This window comes from Zootoca vivipara, chromosome 3 (genome assembly GCF_965207765.1).
Source record: "Zootoca vivipara chromosome 3, rZooViv2.hap1.1, whole genome shotgun sequence".
NCBI lineage: Eukaryota > Metazoa > Chordata > Lepidosauria > Squamata > Lacertidae > Zootoca > Zootoca vivipara.
Window position 1 is genome coordinate 479,503 of NC_142586.1, and position 21,305 is coordinate 500,807.

At 47.0% G+C, this 21,305-nt stretch overlaps 1 protein-coding gene, 1 long non-coding RNA gene and 1 pseudogene across 2 annotated transcripts in view; 1 reads left to right on the forward strand and 2 right to left on the reverse strand.

The window, feature by feature from the left end:
* Window positions 1-21,305, reverse strand: part of LOC148686118 (uncharacterized) — a 312,355-nt gene that overhangs the window by 141,924 nt on the left and 149,126 nt on the right. The window lies entirely within an intron of this gene.
* On the forward strand, window positions 930-5,455 carry LOC148686119 (interleukin-17F-like). The gene is made up of 3 exons (XM_088667433.1): window positions 930-1,011; window positions 2,843-3,072; window positions 4,636-5,455. The coding sequence occupies exons 1-3, from the start codon at window positions 985-987 to the stop codon at window positions 4,883-4,885; spliced, it is 507 nt and encodes a 168-aa protein (XP_088523559.1). The 5' UTR covers window positions 930-984; the 3' UTR covers window positions 4,886-5,455.
* LOC118082889 (elongin-B pseudogene) lies at window positions 13,232-13,781 on the reverse strand (annotated as a pseudogene).

Sequence of the window (21,305 nt, forward strand, 5' to 3'; positions counted from 1 at the left end):
TTAATCCACTTTCCATTACTTTCAATGGGAAAGTTCGCTTCAGTTTATGAACAGACTTCCGGAACCAATTGTGTTCATAAACCGAGGTACCACTGTACTAAAGTTGTAGCTGGAGCCAGGCAGAATTGCAGGGAAAATGCGTTTTCCAAGGAATAGATATGTGAAAAGGAGTCTGCCTCCCTTTAGAATGAATGGGCATTGCACTCCCAATGCAGCAATAGCATTGCTTGAAAGGGAGCAGCAAGTTGCTATAATCCTGGGGTTGGGTGTAGGTTCAAAACGATGAAGCTGGAGGTCCCCTGAGGCCCATTTATTGCCTCACAGCCCAGCTCAGCCAACACAATTGTTGTGGGACTAGGATGCTGCTCTGAAATCACTGGAGGAAGGGTAGGATACAAACGGAAGAAATAAAAGATTTATGATGTACAATGGACGTTGAAAGTGGTGGAATTTATTTTTGCAGGGCTGACGGGGCAATTATCTAGTTTATTTCCATATGATGGGTGCTTGTCTGTGTGCTTTCATACACAGATTATGAAGGTGTGACATAGATCTAGACTGTTCTATTTTACAATAGGTAAGATGTAATGATGCAATACACCAAAAAGGGAAAAGGAAAGCTTCTCAGGCAAGCTTGCCGTTATCTTGTAGGCCATCTGTTTTTCATTCAAACAAATCTATTGGTCTAGATTCCCCATAACTAGGTAGGTAGTATATTAAATACATTTCCCTTGCTGTATGTGACATGCGACACTTTCGAGGAAGTGGTCGAGGGGAAAAAAGGGTAAATGTCAGCCGCAGCTGCCCCCTGAACCACAACCGAGGGCGGGAAAACTAGCGAATGGAAAAAAACTGATTCTTTGATTCTGAAGACAGTATAAAAGGAGATTGGGATTGCACACATATGGACACAATTCAAGGTACTGATACTCAGGTGCAGAACCTCAAGCAATAGACTCCTTGCAGCAGAAAAGAAAAACTACTATGGCTTCTACAAGATTTCCCTCACTGGTGAGTACACTGATACTAGTATAGATGGTCATTTACGGTGTATAGAACTCTTAGTACATTTGTGTCCAACTTAAAAAGTAGAGACGTTTGACGTTGCATTTTAGTTCTTGCTTCATCCTGTTATAAGTCTTCTTTCCACATGCAGAATTTTGTTAGCGAAGCTTCAATCTCCTAACCCACTTGCTACCAGAAATTGAAGCCAATGGTTATCTTAAGTTTTCTGTCGGTCTATCCATCCATCATTATTGCTTCAACAATAAGCTATATTTAATTAGCGTAATATGTGTAATTTAATGTAATAGATTTGGACAGTACAGTTTAAAGCAGGCATCCCCAAACTGCGGCCCTCCAGATGTTTTGGCCTACAACTCCCATGATCCCTAGCTAACAGGACCAGTGGTCGGGGAAGATGGGAATTGTAATCCAAAACATCTGGAGGGCCGAAGTTTGGGGATGCCTGGTTTAAAGCATTTGGATAACAACTGTTCCCTTGAATTCATGAACTTCTTCTGGAGGGATTGTCATCCTGTACATAAGCTACCAACAATAGCTATGACTGTGATCCCACCTGCTCTGGGTTAATGTTTCACATAATTGAATGCTTTTCATAATCTCATAGATCTAAAGCTACTTTTAGATGTGAAAGAGGACTGATATATAATCAATTCATTCTCAGCAGGATTTCATTGTTTCCCCCCAAGTAACACTTCTGCCAGGGTCCCATCTGCTTTCCTTGTGAATTTATTTGCTTGATTGGCACACAAATAAATATTAACAATTAGAACAACAAACAGAACAATTTTGGGAGCAAGTTTTGAAAGCGATATGTCAGATTACAGTTCAGGCAATCCCAACCACCCCAGCTTTTGCCTTACTTAATTTATATACTTCAAATATACTCTAATTAAGAAGTTAGGAATTAATAACGCATTTACTAACAGCAGCTAGAATGGCAATAGAACTTGGAAAACTTTGCAATTAATGAATATCGATCACTGGTATAATATAGTCTGGCAAACAGCCATAATTGGAAAAGCTGTTGTAAAAATTTAAGGTGGGAAGGAGAGGGAAAAAGAAGATAATTTGTTTGGCACAGTATTATTAACTATACAAATGAAGCAACACATGGGCGAGAAATACCTACAACATAGATTGCCATAAAGTGTGGATAAGCAGGAAATGCTCTTTAGCTCACTCCTATCATTCTGAGTTTTCCAAGTGAATTTATTGAAGAAGCCACTGAACTGGTTTACTGTAATCACTGTAAAATAATACGTTTAGCATTTTACACCCCTAGAGACCCATTTTGGGGTCATGTCATGCCTTATTATTTATAATTTTATAAGAGAAATATATATATATATTTATAAAGTAAATAAATATTAACATCCTAAATGACTTGTGACAAGCATGTGATGGTGCAGCTTTTTTCTCAAACTTTTGCCAATGAGATTCTGTCCTTGTTTGAAATCCGTCTGTCAGTCCTGGCCTCTATCACAAACTGGCAGCGTTTCAGCTGCAAAACTCCCAAACAGAGAGTAGTCCTGAAAGCTGCTTTTGATGAAAGGGATTAGGCTTGATATATGTGATTTATTATTATTTTTAAAAGACACGTTTAGCGTATTGCCACTTCACCAGTGAGCCCCCCCCTGCTTGGTGTTTTAGGCTTCAGGGTCACCCTGAAGTACTTAAACTCCAATATTAGCAGAGTGCCTAGTCTAAACTGTTTTATGCGGAAACCTATTTTATGTCTACTGTCAGTTTCAGATTATACCTCTGGCTAACCTGTACCTGATAAAACAACTCATTTTGTACCTGTTCTCCCTTTCAGGTCGGGTTGTTGTTGCTGTTGCTTTCAGCTATAAATTTAGCTTCTGGAAAAGCAGTTAAACTTGGGAATAACAACGAGGAACCCAGCGAGAACTGTCCACCCCAGTCTGGAAACCAAGAGGATTTTCCTCCAAAGTCCCTGCTATTTGAAGTCCGCCTTGGCCGCCCACAACCAGCCAGTGAGGTGCCTCAGGATGTCAGGAACAGATCTGTGTCTCCATGGGATTACAGGTATTGCCCTTATTCTCACTGACTGAATCAAATGTGTTGGCTATGAAGTAGATCGTGCATAGCAAACCCACCATGGTTCTTCAGTACTTTAAAATGTCTAGGGCTGCCGCAAGAAAGGATACAATTTTGTAGCTACTGTCAAACCCAGGAGCCGGCCAGGTTTTCTGGGAAACAGGTTGGAGAGAGAGAGAGGGAGAGCTGAATTGTCTCCATGAAGGGAGCATTTTTATTCTTGCTGAGGTGTTTGTACCTTCTGCCACTCCCAGGTTGTGCTTCATTGATAAATGCCAGGGCTCATAGAATCATAGAATCGTAGAGTTGGAAGAGACCACAAGGGCCATCCAGTCCAACCCCCTGCCAAGCAGGAAACACCATCAAAGCATTCCTGACATATGGCCGTCAAGCCTCCTCTTAAAGACCTCCAAAGAAGGAGACTCCACCACACTCCTTGGTAGCAAATTCCACTGTCGAACAGCTCTTACTGTCAGGAAGTTCTTCCTAATGTTTAGGTGGAATCTTATTTCTTGTAGTTTGAATCCATTGCTCCATGTCGGCTTCTCTGGAGTAGCAGAAAACAACCTTTTTCCCTACTCTATATGACATCCTTTAATATATTTGAACATGGCTATCATATCACCCCTTAACCTTATCTTCTCCAATACAGTGGTACCTCGGTTTATGAACACAATTGGTTCTGGAAGTCTGTTCATAAACTGAAGCGTTCATAAACTGAAGCGAACTTTCCCATTGAAAGTAATGGAAAGTGGATTAATCCGTTCCAGATGGGTCCGCGGAGTACTTAAACTGAAGCGTTCATAAACTGAAGCATGGGTGTAATTGGTTCCGGAAGTCTGTTCATAAACTGAAGCGTTCATAAACTGAAGCGAACTTTCCCATTGAAAGTAATGGAAAATGAATTAATCCGTTCCAGATGGGTCCGTGGTGTTCATAAACCGAAAATTCATAAACCGAGGTGTTCATAAACCGAGGTTCCACTGTATTATATTGCATATCACATGGTAATATAATATTAATATAGTAGTCAATAAACAGCCATTTCCTTCACTTTCTGATAACTTGCAGCCTCTCTTCCTTGAAGGACTGGGATGTGTGAACCTCTGGAAGTCTCTTCCATACAAAGAGACCTTCCCCGCTCACAGAACTTTCTACAAGCTGGCCATTCCTGCTTCTCTTTGGCCAAGAGTCTTATTTAGCGCTGGAGAGAGAGGAGCACTTCTGGCACACTCCTACCCTGTCAAGCACAAGCCTGGGATATGGAATAGCAAGGAGAACCTCCCTCCAGTAGTTTGCACCATCTGACTCACAACCATTTAGCTTCCCATTGTATGCAGCCGGTTGCAATGCTCTACGTCAGGCATTCCCAAACTGCGGCCCTCCAGATGTTTTGGCCTACAACTCCCATGATCCCTAGCTAAGAGGACCAGTGGTCAGGGCTGATGGGAATTGTAGTCCAAAACATCTGGAGGGCCGAAGTTTGGGGATGCCTGTTCTACGTGTTCTGATGAACTAACAGTCTTGCCCTCCTTTTGCCTCCTTTTGCAGCATTCACGAAGATCCCAACAGGTTTCCCCATGTGATTTCGAAAGCCACTTGCCGCCATGCATTCTGCCTGGACAGCAAAGGCCACCTAAACAAATCCATGTATTCGGTTCCTATTAAGCAGGAGATCATGGTTCTTCGACGAAAGCAGATTGGTTGCCGGCAAACCTTTTGGCTGGAGAAAGAAGTGATTCAAGTTGGTTGCACCTGTGTCATTCCGAGCACCAGAAGCTATGCTAATAGAAGTGCCTGAAACAAGTAGAGAACTGAGCAATGGAGGTAAATGATCCACTCCAGGCTGATGCTTTCAGAACCCAAATCACATTCTTTGATGACTCAAAAGAGAAAGAAACTGCTATCTCAGGGATGAGACACTGTAGAATTAGGAAAGATTTTGTGCAACTTTCTTACTAGATGATACAACTTTAAAATGTCAATTGTTTCAAAACATTTGAGTAGGCCATGAAAATGTAGAATATATATTCCTCCTGGCCTCGGGCCACGATGACAAAATAATCTCTCCTAGCTAAACTGGCCTCTTCTCTTCACTTGCCAAAAATGCAAAAGTCCCACCTTGTAATGATTGTTGCATCCTTTACCCCCATGCTATTGGTCCGTCTTACTGAATTGTATGTTCTATGTCATGATATAAATGCATATGAAATGTGAAACTCAAGGAGAAGCAAAGAGAAACTTGCTTCCAGCTGTATTTATAAGACCTATTTATATAACTTGTATTTATGCGCCTGCAAATTATAATTCAAAAACATGGGTTATTTGTATTTATTCAGTAACTTAAACAATGAATAAAGAGACAGAAATATCGAGTTGTGTGTTTGCATTTTTCAAATTGGAAACTTTATTAGGGGTGAAATATTTAAGAGAACTGACTGTTGGCTAGGCCAGGGGCTTGTTTTATGCATTGTAGAGGCAGCTCAAGGCCATAGCTCAGTGGTTGGACCATCTGCTTGCAGGCAGAAGGTGCCCAGGTCCAATCCCTGACTCTCCAGTTGGGGCAGCTTCCTATGCATAGCTGCCAAGTATCCCGTATCCTCCGGGAAAACCCCTTTTTTCTTACCGTTTCCCGGCGGTCTCCCGTTTAGGTTAAAATCCCGGTATTGTCCCTTAAATCGGCTTCGGCCCGGCGGCCATTTTTCTGGTGCCGCTTTGCCCTTCTATGGGCACCAGAAAATGGCGGCGCCGGCGCCGGAAGTCGCTTCCGTGCATGACCGGAAGTTGCGTGACGCGACTTCTGGTTGCGCTTTGCCCTTCTATGGGCATCAGAAAATGGCGGCGCCGGCGCCGGAAGTCACTTTTACATGTTTCCGGTCATGCGCGGAAGCGACTTCCGGCACTGGCGCCGCCATTTTCTGGTGCCCATAGAAGGGCGAAGGGTCATGCGCGCGCTGCCGATCCTGGATCTTTACGTCCGGAACTTGGCAGCTATGTTCCTATGCCCGTGAACAATCAGATGCATATTTCTTGTGACTTGTATGCAAGCGGAAGACTCCAATAGCTGTCATGCACCACAAACATGAACCTGTTTGCTTTTCCCCAAGGAAAGGGTCCTCCTCAGTGCTTCAATCCAAGCAGCTGCCTCTTCCACCCCTAAGACCCAGCTACAAATGGCAGCTTTCTTTCTCAAACGCTGCGTGTGATTTCACAGAACAGCAGCTGCCGTGTCATTGGAAAGGGGAAGGAGGCACAATTAAGCAAACTTTCTCTTTCCTCTGATCTCCATTTTGCTCAGCATTCCTGCCAACTCTTTTGTACTGTACTTTGTTCAGATCACAACTTCTTTCTGAGACCTCCTCCCCCTTCCCCTCCCTTCACTCCCTTCAGAAGCCATTTCCGACACCCCCTTCTGATGGACGGCTGCTTCTCAGCTTCTGGAACTTTGCCGCATTTTGACCAGCAGCCGACAATTGACAGGCCTGCATTTGCCTCTGTGTTCTAGGGCTGCCATACGTCTGGGTTTCTCCGGACACGTCTGGGAATAGGACTGTCAAAATAGCGCCTGGGCGGATTTTTAATGAATCAGCCAAATGTCCGGGGAATACCCGAATGTATGACAACTAGGGTGTTTTTTTAAAAAAAGAAAAACTGTTGTAAAAATCCAAAAACAACAACAACCGCAAAGACAAAGTATTTTGGGGGATTTATTTATTTATTGTTACGGTTCTTGACCAGCACACATAAATATGCAATACATAAAAACAATAAAAGAAGACAAGAATATCTAAAAATAGACAACAAGTATAAGTTTTAACCATTGGTTAAAAGAAAACTAATTAAAAGGAGTGTTACTACTTAGGGGGGTAGACTGCAGCAGTTAATATCACTGGATCCTCTTTAGCTAGTCCTGAAGATGTTCTGAGGATATTTGGACACTGCAAATTAGATTGGACCGAATTTTTATGGCTCTAGCACAGAATTTGGCAACCTTCGCTGACACATTAGGGTTAGCGTCGGAAAGAAGCCACTCTATATAGAAATTATCTGAGCATCCAGGTAGCTCTGCCAGTATAGTGTGGATAAGCTCGCCTCGCACCTCCTCGTAGAAGCAGCATCGCAGAAGTATATGGCCGATAGATTCCACTTCTCCTGATCCGCACAGGCAGCATCTCTCACATAAGGGGATCCGTGGAGAACTGCTGAAGGCATTATGCGGTTACGGGCCAAAGTGAATGCTCTTCTATGAGAGGGTATTTCCAGGTGGAATAAATATCTGGCTGGGCGGGCCAAGTATCTCCTTTCCTCCTCAATTAGAAAGTGAGGTACTTTACTCAAATCCTTCTGTCTTTCTATATCTATAATCCTCTGTTTAATAAGGGTCTTTGCTGTATCAAGATCACGTGACATAAGGCTGGATGGGTTGAGGCCTATACTCAGCATCTTCTTCACTATGGTCTTGCTCCAGAGGGATTGATAGTTATCTTTCACTAGCAACAGAAGTAGGCCCTGAGGATTCCTGTTAAGTTTCAGCCATAGATTACAAGCCTGCATCCACACACTGGCCTCCACGCAGATCAGGCCTGTTTCTAGTCGTATGGCCGCGTTTGACACACACGGGGGCATTTGTAAGGCCGCTCTAAGGAATTTGGACTGTACTCTTTCGGCTGTCGTCAGATTAGGTGGCGGGATGTTAAGGTTGGCCCCCAAAAGCAGCTGAGCCATCACCTTAGCTTCATACAGTTTTAAAGCCGCAGGAATATACTGTCCCTCTTTTGGGGGAGATGTCCCCAACGAAAAGCTCAACAACTTTGCCCAGGTGTAAAAAAAGAAAGGGGAAAAAAAGAAAGGCAATCTTATCAGTCTCTCTCTCTCTTTTGAATGCCTATTTGTGTGGTGTTAGTGAGGAGGAGGAAACGCTGGTGTTTGTGATTTGGTTTGATTTCATTTAGATTCCATACTCCATCCCAAGGTCTCAGAGCAGCTTGTAGCAGGGTTTCTCTCTCTCTCTCTCTCTCTCTCTCTCTCTCTCTCTCTCTCTCTCTCTCTCTCTCTCTCTCTCTCTCTCTCTCTCTAAATGCTTAATAGTTCTGTCCCTAAGGGGCTCACAAAGATGGCATGGAAGTTAAGAGACATCAAATAAAACAAAAATGAAATCGTTCCCTTTTTTGAAAAACAAACATACCATCACACAATAAATAACCAATTAAAACAAAAAAAGCTACCCAAGGGATAATGCCTTTTGCAATCACTCACCTGCTAGATACTTAACTGTTACAATGATGTTGCAAAATGGGCCAGGTGAGGAGCAGAGCTCAGTCCCAGGTGTGGTGGTGGTGCCTTTGCAGCTCTGCTTAGGAGGCAGGTGGGTCTTCTTAACTCCCAGCTGCCATTGCTTTGGTCCTCCGCATACAAGGGTGTCCTCTGGAAGTGAAATCGATTTCTGCACCAGCTATGTACTGGGCCTGTGTTTCTGAGCACCTAATTCTTCCTCCTGTGCTTCCGAGTAGAGGTACATGTGGGCTTTTTGTTAAAGTTATGTGAATGCAATTCCCTGATCTGGACCTTGTGCAGAGTACGACTCTGTAAGCTCTCCACAGCAGGAAAAGAGTTTCAAGGTTTTGCTGCAAACTGTCCTTAAACTTGTTACAAACTTGTTACAAAAAAGAGGTGTAAATACAAATACAGTAAACACATTGCTCTTAAACAGCTAGCAATGCAGTCCAGTTTTATTTAAGTTCTTACTGGTTAATATACAGTACCAAGAGGCCTCGCTCTGTGCCCAATAAGTGCAGGGCACCTTTGCTCGGCTGCACTGTGACCCATAGATTGCCACAAAATACTGGGCAAGTTTTTGCCCAGCAACCTTGTCTGTGCAATGGGCTCATGAGAAAAAGCTGTCCTATGAGCCCTTGCAAAGGGGAGGGAAAAGCCTATACTGCACAAAGCTGCTTCTCCACTTTGCTCTGAGACCTTGAGGTCTGCTCACCATACTGCATGCAGAAGGTCCTAGCTTCAGTCCCTGGCATCTCTAGGCAGGGCTTGGAAGGAACCATCTCCTGGAGAGCTGCCGCCCTTCAGTATAGACACTACCGAGCTAGATGGAGCAATAGGGTGACTCTAAAATAAGGCGGCTTCTTCCTAGGCTCCAAGTAGGGCTGGGTGGGACGTGGCATTTCACATTGGAATACGGGACAATCCTGTATTATACGGGGCAGGTGGCAACCACTGGCGGAGGAAGAGGAGCGCGGGGGGAGTGCACCGCCCCCGGCAGCGTGATCCTAGTGGGGTGCCATCGTGGCTGCCCCCCGCCCATGTTGGGTGCCACGCCCCACCTGCTCTCTGCCCCCCCCCCCCCGGTGCCTGAGCATGAAGCTCCACCACTGGTGGCAACCCTGGCCACGAGTTTTGGATTCTCTCTCCCCCCCATCTCTCTCCTCTATACTGTTTGTGCGTAAAGGTAAAGGGACCCCTGACCGTTATGTCCAGTCGCGGACGACTCTGGGGTTGCGGCGCTCATCTTGCTTTACTGGCCAAGGGAGCTGGCGTACAGCTTCCGGGTCATGTGGCCAGCATGACTAAGCCAATTCTGGCAAACCAGAGCAGCGGACGGAAACGCCGTTTACCTTCCTGCCGGAGCGGTACCTATTTATGTACTTGCACTTGACGTGCTTTCAAACTGCTAGGTTGGCCGCAACACCAGCTTTTAATTACTTAAAATGGCTGATTACATTTATTTCTAATGCGACAGTGCCAGCTTGTGATCTTGGTGGATATTGTGAGCTAACAAAGATTGTGGTCTGGTTGATATTGCAGGCTAACCAATAAAGATTTCCTATGGGTGCCTGTGTGTGTTTGGCCTGCGCTGTTTTAAAGAGGCCCATTGGCCTGCTGGCGTTGTGCACTCCTGTTGACTTATGACAGTAAATGAATAAAGACCTAGCAGTTAAAGTTAATAATTATTATTAAATGAATAAATGGAAGAAAATCAGCAAGCTGGAGAGAGAGAGAATCAGAGCAACATTTGAGAGCAACGTTTCATTTCTCTTTGAATCCAAGGGAGAAGCAAGACCTTTACGGCTCTTGAATGCTGTGAACCCCTCCACTGTAGGCTCAGGTTGTACAGAGGTGTAAATAAACCATATATCATGAAGACCCCACAGTCCCTTCTGCCCCTCCTTCCGAGCCCTGTGCAAATGCCCCAAAACCCTGGGACCTTGCACCGCTCGGAGATTGGGGTGGTGTGCAACAATACCTGTGCCGGATCTTCAGAGGGGCAGTTTGGGCAACTACCCATTTTGTACCTGCCCCGGAAAACCCTGCTAGTGGTCCTGCGCTGTGGAAAGCTGATGGAGGGCATGCGATTGCTTTTCTCTTGCTCATTTCCCTGAGGTTTCTGCCCACTCATAACAGTTAAAAACCATAGACAGCTTTTCAAGCTCCTTCCAGGAATGTCTGCTGAAATGAATCTATGGCTACAGACCTCTGCAACCCAACCCACACCTCTAAAATATGGGTCATTTTTGTTTTGGGTGTTTCAGCCAACAAGTGCTTTTAGCGGAGCCCATGTCTAGCTCTCTTCCCCTCCTACGTAGGTGCCTAGCAGTGTGGTTGAAATGCTGAGTCAGCCTGTCCTACATTCAACACTTTTGCAGAGCACTTTGGGGTGGAGAAAGTAGCCTCCTCGGGGAAATGTGTGGCATTTCATTTGGCTTGGCATCACCCAAAACCCATAATCAGTGAAGGAGACAAACTTGTGTTTCAAAAAATATGTGCAATGCATGTAAAACACCCGCTTAGTAGCCATAAGTTGCTTGGACTCGGTATGCATGCACTGCTTATAAAAACAAGCATTTGGTATCTGCAGAGATGCCATTTTGGATTTCATGGAATCGGGAGGAGTGATTCAAGATGGAATTTGAGCAACTCCCTTGTAGATATATATTCAGATATATATATCTGAACCAAATTGCCATTCAATTTTTCTTACCTCTTCTCAAAGTGATGTCAGTATAGCCGTGGGAGTTTGGTCGTTTTGCTGTGTTCTATCAGATTCAGTAGTTTCCTAAAGGGATATGTTATGTTGCAACCAGGAACAAAGCTTGCCTGGTTCAGGGCGATAAGTTTGTGTAGGAAGTTTTTTAGGCGGTTAGCCAGGATTGATGTGAATATCTTGTAGTGTTGGTTTATGAATGAGATTTGGCGGTGTAATTCTATTTTGAGGCTATCTTTGAGTGGTTTTGGGATAGACTGTTTTGGAAGAGGCCCAGGTTTGCAGGGTGGGGGGCCTTTTTATGATGTCGCTAATTAGGCAGGTCATGTAAGGCATCAAATTTAATTTTTTTTGTAGAATTCTGCTGTACAGCCATCTGGACCTGGCGTTTTGTGTGGTTTCAGATTTTTGAGTGCCATCTCTATTTCCTCTGGGGTGATAAGGCTGTCCATTAATTCTTGTTCCTTTGCAGTTAAGGTTGGCATGGTCAGCCCTGTTAAGAGTCTTCAAATTTCCTGTTGTGGGTTGTGGGAGGTGTATAGGTTGGTGTAAAATTCAGCGAATTTTGAGGTTATATCTTTGGTGGAGGGTGTTATGTTACTGTCTTTTTTAGTGACACAGTGGATTCTTGTTTTGAATGATATTTTGCTGCATCTGTTTGCTAATAGTCTGGAATTCTTCCCTCCATGCTCATAAAAGCGTTGTTGAGAATATAGGATGTTAATAGTTGTTTTATTGATTTCTGGAGAGTCAATTTCCCTTCTTGTTTGTTCTGTGATTTTAATGAGAGATTTTTTGGCTCCTGTTTGTTTGTAGTGTGATGAGAGGGTTGTAATATCTTGTTCTAATTTACCATTTTTCAAGGAGGTTTGTTTTTTTAAGCGATGCCCTCTCTCCTTAAAGCATGCTCATCTGATGACTGCTTTCATTGTGTCCCAGAGGAGCGGGGTTCCAATGTCGCCCACATCATTATCCTTAAAGTAGTTTTGTAGAGTTTTCAAGAGACTCTCTCTAGCTTTAGACTCTCTCTAGGTTTGTGGTTAGGATGGGGCTGAAGGACCATGATGGGGTAGTTTGTGCTTCCTCTCCTATTTTGAGGGTAGCTTCTACTGGGGCATGGTCTGTGATTTTAATGTTACCAGTGTTTGTTGTTTCTACCAGGGGGATCAAGCCTTGTGTTAGCAGAATGCTGTCCAGTCTGGACATTGTGCCATGGCGTCCAGACTGGAATGTGTGGCTGATGTCTCCCAGGTTCTTTTTTAAAAATTTTTTTTATTAAATTTGTTTATAATAACAAAATATAACAAACAACTCACCTATCTTATACATTTCACAAAAACATTCTATTTCTTAATTATCAAATCTAAATATTACTCTTAATCCTTTTTCACTCAATTATTTCCAAAAACTCACAATATAATTTTAATCTTAAGAGTATCATAATATCCCAACATATATCAAATTCTAAACACATATTACATTGAACTAGCTTACTTCTGCAACCACCTTATACTTCCAAATCCTTTATTGAATATGTCTCCCGGGTTCTTTTCTCCCCAGATGTCATAAAGGCCTCTGTTGTTGTTTGTTTGTTTTTTAGCATTTTCATTAGTTTGCAGGAGTCTCTAATTGTTTGGGGTTTCCGTCTTTCAGGGAAGTGCCTCTCATATTTAGGTTGAGGTCACCTCCTAGGATTGCTTCCCCTTTGGAGAAGGAGAGGAATTTGTTTAGTGTTTTCTGGATGAACTCTAGTTGTTTTGTGTTTGGGGCATATATGGAGCCAATTGTCAGTTTAGTTTTGCCATCTAGTGTCCCTTTAGCAAAAATGAACCTGCCTCTTTTGTCTTTTAGCATTGTTGTGGCTTTGAAGTTCATGTCTCTACTGAGGACTATGGTTACTCCGCGGGCCTTTCCTGAGCGAGGTGTCACCCATTGTTGTTGTTGTTGTTGTTGTTGTTGTTGTTGTTGTTGTTGTTGTTGTTGTTGTTGTTGTTTTTAACCAGCTGAACTTTTATTGTTTCCAAAACCAAAAATGAAAACATTGCTCTGTTTGATGAGTGGGGAGGGGCTTGGAGGGAGATGTGGTCTTGTATAGAGGGGGTGGAGTAAAAGGGGGATCTGGATTGGAGGGGTGGGACAGTGCCAACCCTCCACGCTGGAGGGTTGAGGGAGGGAGTGGGTGATGGGGAAGGGGCGCCACAGGTTGTGCAGCTCGCTCTGTCGCCCTCTGGCCTCTCACTGCACCGCTTGCTCGTTGGCACTGCTGCCGGAGTCCTGGGGCTTCATCACGTCTGGGAGCTCTGGGGGGCTGAAGAAGGGGTCAATGCGGAGGGGCTCAAAGGCATCTTCACTGGCTCTGAAGGCCAAGCCAACTGTTGCTAGAGCCTGAGGTCGTGCTGTCTGGCTGGTGAAGCCACAGTCTCCAAGGGTTTTGCCATCATCCAACAGCTGGTCATCCTTGTACAGTATAGCCTTTGTTCTTCTGGGGGTCTCTTAAGTACCCCCTCAACAATTCTTTTCAGCTCATACACCGTACTGGACTCCTTGGCGTCTGTGAAGATGGTTGTCTTGTGACGTCGGATCATTAAAAAGACGTCCATCTCTGCAGCCGCAACCTCAGCCCAGACCCCCCAGAGAGGAAAAAGCAGCAGAACCCCCAGTATCCCAACATGCACCGCAACCTCGGGACGGCCCAGCCGGGTTCAACCGGTGTCACTCAATGTTGACTGAAGAGCGGTTCACTCCAGAGTTTGCTTCGTTTGGGTGGGTTGTGTATTTCCTGTAGGAAGGCAATGTGTGGTTTCATGGTGTTTCCGTACAAGGTGATGCGTTTTCTTTTGATAGGGTTTCCAAATCCCCTCACGTTTAGTGTAATTGCTTTTAAGCTAGCCATTTTGTATGTCTGTTTTACAGAATGATTCCCTGCCAACCCGTCGAGGTTGTCTTGTGCTTCCCACTTTATATTGTCTATCAAACCTAGTTTATGGTTATTGTTTTGATATAAAAGTTGTTCCCACCTTAATTGAATGATCAAGCTGGGTATAATGCTTTTAAATAAACACTCCTCTCATTCTAATGCTTACCCTGCATAAAATCTAAATATATGAACAGGAAAGAATAGGTAACTGGAGATGGCATATCTGAACTAAGAATAATTCAAGACTACTGTACCACATTGTTTATCCAGACCTAACTGGAGCATTGTGTAGACATAATCTACCGACAACCGACAACAAAATGAAATCATGTACAAAATTGCACCCTCACTGCTGCTGCTGGTAATAATAATAATAATAATAATAATAATAATAATAATAATAATAAATAATAATAATAATAATACCCCACCTATCTGGTTGGGTTTCCCCAGCCTGGGGCTGCTTGTAAATAATGTAATTTAATATAATTTCTAGTTAGTTGGAATAGACATATTCTTACTGATGGCATTATTTATGCACTACTGGTATATGTAAGATCCTGGAGATCTTGACTAAATGCTTTTCTCGCACATGAGGTTGTAATGGAAGTGTAAATCCATTAAGCAGAACGCTCACTTTATCGGAACCAAAACAGATGTGATGGAGGCATCCACATTTAGTGTACAACACAAACACCTAAAGCAGCCCACCTATGGAATGTTCTCCATTGGGAGAATTTCTGGTGCCTTCTTTTTGGCACCAGGGGAATATCTTTTCCCTTCTCCTGTCCTTTTAACCTGTGAGGGATTAGTAGCAAATATTTCTGAAGTTTTATTCCAAAGTTTTTTGGATTTTCTTTTATTTTCATCTAGTACTGTAAGTCACTTTGGAAGTATTTTTTATTGAAGCCAGGCTTTTGGCAAAGTTCCGCATGATATTCTTGCTAGCAAGCAGGTAAAATTGAAGTTTGTAAAATAATATAGTTCCCTCGATGTATTCTTGGAAGTAGTTAGGCAATGCTCATTCATCGTATGTACACTTTTTTTCTAAGGATCCTCTAGGGGCCAAGCTTGTTGGGATAGGCCAGGGGCCTTGGCAAATGCCTGATGATCTTGGCTACCCACCCTTGCTCTAAGGCAAATGCTAACCACTCTTACCAGCTGTGTGAACGGCTTACTTGTAGTAACTGAATATTGCTGCTACTTGGCAATTGGATAATGTTCATAGATTTTTTACTGTTATGATAATATAGCAGTGGTGCTACAATTAACATGTTAACAATTGAGTGTTTGCATGCACTCAGTTATTGCAAATATTCTCAGTTGATGTGGGATATAATAATAATAATATATTATTTATACCCCGCCCATCTGGCCGGGTTCCCCCAGCCACTCTGGGCGGCTTCCAACAAAACATTAAAATACAGAAATCAAACATTAAAAGCTTCCCTAAACAGGGCTGCCTTGAGATGCCTTCTAAAGGTTTGGTAATTGTTGTTCTCTTTGACCTCTGGTGGGAGGGCATTCCACAGGGTGGGTGCCACTACCGAGAAGGCCCTCTGCCTGGTTCCCTGTAACTTGGCTTCTTGTAGCGAGGGAACCGCCAGAAGACCCTCGGCGCTGGACCTCAGTGTCCGGGCAGAACGATGGGGGAGGAGACGCTTCTTCAGGTATACTGGACCGAGGCCGTTTAGGGCTTTAAAGGTCAGCACCAACACTTTGAATTGTGCTCGGAAACGTACTGGGAGCCAATGTAGGTCTTTCAGGACCGGTGTTATGTGGTCTCGGTGGCCGCTCCCAGTCACCAGTCTAGCTGCCACATTCTGGGTTAGTTGTAGTTTCCGGGTCACCTTCAAAGGTAGCCCCACGTAGAGTGCATTGCAGTAGTCCAAGCGGGAGATAAGCAGAGCATGCACCACTCTGGCGAGACAGTCCGCGGGCAGGTAGGGACTCAGCCTGCGTACCAGATGGAGCTGATAAACAGCTGCCCTGGACACAGAATTGACCTGTGCCTCCATGGACAGCTGTGAGTCCAAAATGACTCCCAGGCTGCACACCTGGTCCTTCAGGGGCACAGTTACCCCATTCAGGACCAGGGAGTCCTCCACACCCGCCCGTCTCCTGTCCTGAATTGTTTCCCCCCACAACTATTTATAGGAATGTTAACCCATATGGAATCTGGTAATCCTGATTCTTTGGTTTGGAAACTCTGTTTAACATCAGCCGTGTCAAAAATGTGTATGAGTTTACCGCATTAGAACAGAAAACGCAATTTCCTCTCAAGAGTTCTGAGCAGAGAGGCTAATGGAAACTCTTCCATCAGAGAGAGGGTGCTTTCTCTTTAGCCATTTACGGAAATACTCAGTCAATATGGGTCACATTCTTTCTGGCTAGGAGTTAGTCATGTGATGTGAAACCTAACACTCATCCTTCCTGTGAGGGACAGGGGATATCGCGAAGTCCCTCCCCTCCTGAGTTCAAGCCCAGCACTGACCACAGGGGAAAGCAGAGGGAGCTCTGATTCCAGTGGGGAAGCAGGAAGTCGGGTCCGAGGCTCAGGCAAGGTAGCGGAGCCAGGGTCCCAGGTGGGACAGGAAGGGGCAAGTAAGGGGGGGAGACCCATCCCTCCAACGCCAGAATTACGCAGAAAGAGGAGGGGCAAGAGGATGGGTCTGCCGAGGCTTTTGTGCTGGGGAAAGACGCGCCAAAAGTCATTCGGAGGTTCTGATACCGACTGAACACATTACTCTGTGTAAATAGCAATGACCTTAGCACTGTAAATACGCAGCACCAATAAAAGAATAAAATGCAGAGCTGCGTAGCGTCGTTACTCTGAAGTAGCCTACTCCGGCCACTGTGACAGCAACCTCCGAATCTTTTTGGGCTACTTTGGAGTTGCCGGGATGAGCGTGTCAGAGGCGGAGAAATGGCGGCAGCTCGCTGAACAAGCACAAGAGGAGCTGCAGAAGCTGCATCTGCAGGCACAGGGAGAATTAAAGGCAGCAAAAGAAGAGACTAAGAAGGTCCAGGAAGACCGGCTACAACTTGCGGAACAGGTGAGAGCGCTTCAGGAAAGAGAGCAGCAATTAAGGGCGGTGGCGGTAGACCTCCAGAGCAAGCTAGATGCAGAGAAAGACAAGGCGGGAGGGGCTCCCCAAGTCCAAGTGCTGCCAGGAAGGAGAGCAGGGACCCTAGTAAGCAAGTTCAATGGAGACCCGAGGGAATATCATGGCTTTGAGACTGAGATCGTGTATGCTCTTGAGCTGCACCATAATGAGTTCCCCGATGATGAGCACAGGGTAGCGTTTATTGTGGAACATCTTACCGGAGCAGCCAGGGAGTGGCTAAGACCATTAATCGCAACCAAGAATCCTTGCATGAAAAATGTTCAACAATTTCTAGAAGGTTTGAGGACGATGTATTCGTCAGATAGTCATTTGGACCAGACTAAGGAGGAACTGCATAATTTACGACAAGGAAATATGACAGTTCGCGCATATTGGGCGAAATTCACCATGCTGGTGCACAGACTGGGGTGGGTTTTGGAGTCGCCTCCTATGCAAGCTGCGTTTTACTTGGGTTTGCACGAGGACGTGAAGGATGAACTCTCGAGAGGGCCAAAGCCCAGTACTATGGATCAGCTGAGCAAAGCGGCTCTGGCGGTGGGGGTGAGACAGGAATCCCGGTGGAACGACAAGCAAGCGACGCGCGCAAAGCGGGCTTGGTTCCCACGGTCGCAGGAGAAGCCACTCCCTCAACAACCCTTTCAAGCCACGCCTGGAGCCAGCCAGGACCAGGAGCCCATGCAGATTGATAGCGCGCGCGCGCGGGCTTTTCAAACCCCAGCGGCGCCAAGACGCAAGGAGGGAAGGGGCGGGAATTGCTTTCTCTGCAACTCACCCCAGCATCTCGTCAGAGACTGCCCACATCGCAGGGAGTGGCAAGGAAAGGCGGGAACGGTGGTGCCCTCCCCCACTGACGCAGCACCACAGCAGGGAAACGGGAAAGCCTGGCTGCAGGAGACAAGGGGCAGCAGCCAGGCACAGTCAGCAGACAACAGCCCCAACCCACCCACCCGCACAGAGAGGAGCAGAGCCAGCCCACCCCTCCCAGAGCAGGAGTGGTTCTAGAAGTGACGCTAACGCTCCCAAATGGCTATCCCCTGACGGTCCTCGCCCTAATTGACAGTGGGGCGTCAGCCAACTTCTTCTCGAGAAGCTTTGCAGAAGAGCACCAAATCCAGCTTTTGCAGTTAGATTTTCCTCTGCACGTGGCAACCATTGACGGCAGGGAGCTGCTGGGAGGGGCCATCACACATCAAACCCCCCCCATGAGAATGACGGTGGGAAGGCACTCAGAGACACTGGCGTTCAACGTCACCACCATCTCAGACCCCCCCATCGTCTTGGGCATGAGCTGGCTGGCGCGCCACGACCCCTCCATCAGTTGGCACCAGAGGTGCATCACGTTTGGGTCGGACTTTTGTCTGGAACATTGCATGCAGCACCAACCAGGGGAGGGGCCTCCGATAGCCACGGTGGCCACCATGCATATCAAAGGGGGTGAGGCGATACCCAAGCAGTACTGGGACCTGCAGGAGGTCTTCAGCGAAGCGGAGTCCGACCACCTACCCCCGCACAGGCCTTTTGACTGCCAGATCAACCTGGTGCCAGGGGCGACGATACCCCCAGCCAAGCTGTACGCCATGTCAGACCAGGAGCTGGAGGATCTGCGCGCTTTCATCGACAAGAACCTCAAGCGGGGGTTCATAAGGGAAAGCAAGGCAGCAGGGGGCAGCCCGGTCTTCTGGGTGGACAAGAAAGACACGCAACAGCGCCGTCTTGTGGTGGACTTTAGACGGCTGAATTCGGTGACAGAGCCAGTGGCTTTCCCCATGCCCAGAGTGGATGATCTCCTGACAGCGGCACGCAGGGGCAAGATTTTCACCAAGCTGGACCTAAGGGGGGCGTACAACTTGATCAGGATCCGGGAAGGAGATGAATGGAAAACCACGATGTTCACGCCTCTGGGCTCTTTTGAATATTTGGTGATGCCCTTCGGTTTGCAAGGGGGCTCAGCATGCTTCCAGGCCTTCATGCACCACGTCCTGGGGTCCCTCCTCTTCAGGAAATGCTTGGTCTTCCTAGATGACATCCTTATCTACTCGAATGACCCAGTGCAGCATGTGAAAGATGTCAGAGAGGTGTTGCAACGCCTGAAGGAGAACCACCTGTATGTGAAGCTGGAGAAGTGCAAGTTTCACACCAAAGAGGTGGACTTCCTGGGCTACAAGCTATCAGACAAGGGGCTGGCGATGGACAAGGACAAGGTGCAGGCCATCCTGGACTGGCACAGCCCCAGGACGCGCAAAGATGCCCAACGCCTACTAGGCTTCGCTAACTTCTACAGGAAGTTCATCAAGAACTTCTCTCGCGTTACGGCTCCCATCACGGACTGCCTGAGAGGCAAGCAGAAGTTCAGGTGGACACCAGAGGCGCAAGCAGCGTTCGAAAGCCTCAAGAGAGTGTTCGCCTCAGACCAGAACCTGTTCCATGTGGTGCAGGACGCGCCCCTACGCATTGAGACAGATGCTTCTGAAAAAGCTGTGGGCGCGATTTTGTTGCAACTGGACGCCAACAGGGAGTGGAGACCCTGTGCCTTCTTCTCCAGGAAGCTGACACAGCCTGAACGCAACTACACAGTGTTTGATAGGGAACTTCTTGCGATCTACGCTGCGTTCCAGCACTGGCGACACTTCCTGGTGGGCGCAAAGCACCCCATCCAGGTGTGCACAGACCACAAGAACCTGGAGTTCTGGAGAACTGCCAGGGTGCTCAACCAGCGGCAGATACGGTGGGCAGAGTTCTTCTCGAACTTCAACTTCTCCATCCACTACATCCCGGGGGAGCAGAATGTCAGGGCGGATGCCCTCTCCCGCAAGCCAGAGTACATGGAGGAGGAGGCGCCACCAGCACCCAGGCACATCTTCCCCCCGTCAGCATGGTCCTGCGGAGCAGCAGTGGTGAGCGAGGCGGAACTCACAGCACTGACGGCAGCGGATGAATTTGCCAACCGCATCTTCAGAGAACTGAGAGGGGGGAGGGAGCAGGCAAAAGACTTTGCAGAACGCAGGGGGCTGCTTTTCTACAAGGGTGCACTCTACCTGCCCACCACCCAGCTTAGACGTACGGTCCTCAAGCAGATGCACGACAACCCAACGGCGGGTCATTTTGGAAGGGACAAAACCGCCCACCTAGTCATGAGACACTTCTGGTGGCCAGGGGTGCGGGAAGATGTTCGAGACTATGTACGGGGCTGTGACACCTGCCAGCGGGCAAAGGTGGTCAGAGCAGCGCCACCAGGCTTGCTGGAGCCCTTAGCCACCCCACACAGGCCGTGGGAAGTGGTGTCCATGGACTTCATCACAGATCTGCCTTCTTCCAGGGGCAAGACCGCAGTGTTGGTGGTGGTGGACCTCATGTCCAAAATGTGCCACTTTATACCGTGTGCCAGGGCGGTCTCGGCAGAAGAGACAGCCAAACTGTTTGTGGACCACGTGTTCAGACTGCATGGATTACCTTTAAGGGTTATTTCGGATAGAGGCCGCCAATTTGTTTCCAGGTTCTGGAGGCGGCTCATGAACCTCCTGCAGGTGGAGGTCAGCTTGTCGACAGCTAGACACCCGCAGACCAACGGACAGGCGGAGAGAGTCAACGCCATTCTGCAGCAGTACCTGAGATGCTACGTCAGCCAGCGGCAAACAGACTGGGGGGATAGACTGCCACTGGCAGAATTTGCCTACAACAATGCGGTGCACGTCTCCACAGGGGTGTCGCCCTTTAAGGCCAATTACGGGCGCGACCTCAGATCTTTCCCAGAGAGGGAGGGGGAGGAGGAGGAGGAGGGCCCACAGGCTGAGGATTGGGCAGAGGAACTGGAGACGGTGCACCAGCAGCTCAGAGAACACTTGGAGAGGGCCAAGGAAGCGTACAAAAGGGGGGCAGATCGCCACAGGCGACAAGGGGAGGTCATCAGGGTGGGGGACAAGGTTTGGTTGTCCTCGGAGGGCCTGCCCACCAGAGGGAGGTGCAAAAAGCTGGCGCCCAGAAGGCTGGGTCCCTTCACAGTCACGCAACAGGTCAACCCGGTGGCATACAGGCTGGCACTGCCAGAGGACATGAGGGTGCATCCAGTGTTTCATAGATCGCTGCTGTCGCCGTACAGGGAAAGCAGCAGGCTCCGAGACAGCGAACACACCCCCGAGGGAGGGGGGGAGAGGGGAGGCAGGGAGCAACTCAATGAAGCCACGGC

Excerpts from the sequence above, each read along its gene's own strand:
- LOC148686119 (XM_088667433.1), top strand. The coding sequence starts at position 985 with ATGGCTTCTACAAGATTTCCCTCACTG. Across the intron at positions 1,012-2,842 it reads CTACAAGATTTCCCTCACTG|GTCGGGTTGTTGTTGCTGTT; the intron begins GTGAGTACACTG and ends TCTCCCTTTCAG. Across the intron at positions 3,073-4,635 it reads GTGTCTCCATGGGATTACAG|CATTCACGAAGATCCCAACA; the intron begins GTATTGCCCTTA and ends CTCCTTTTGCAG.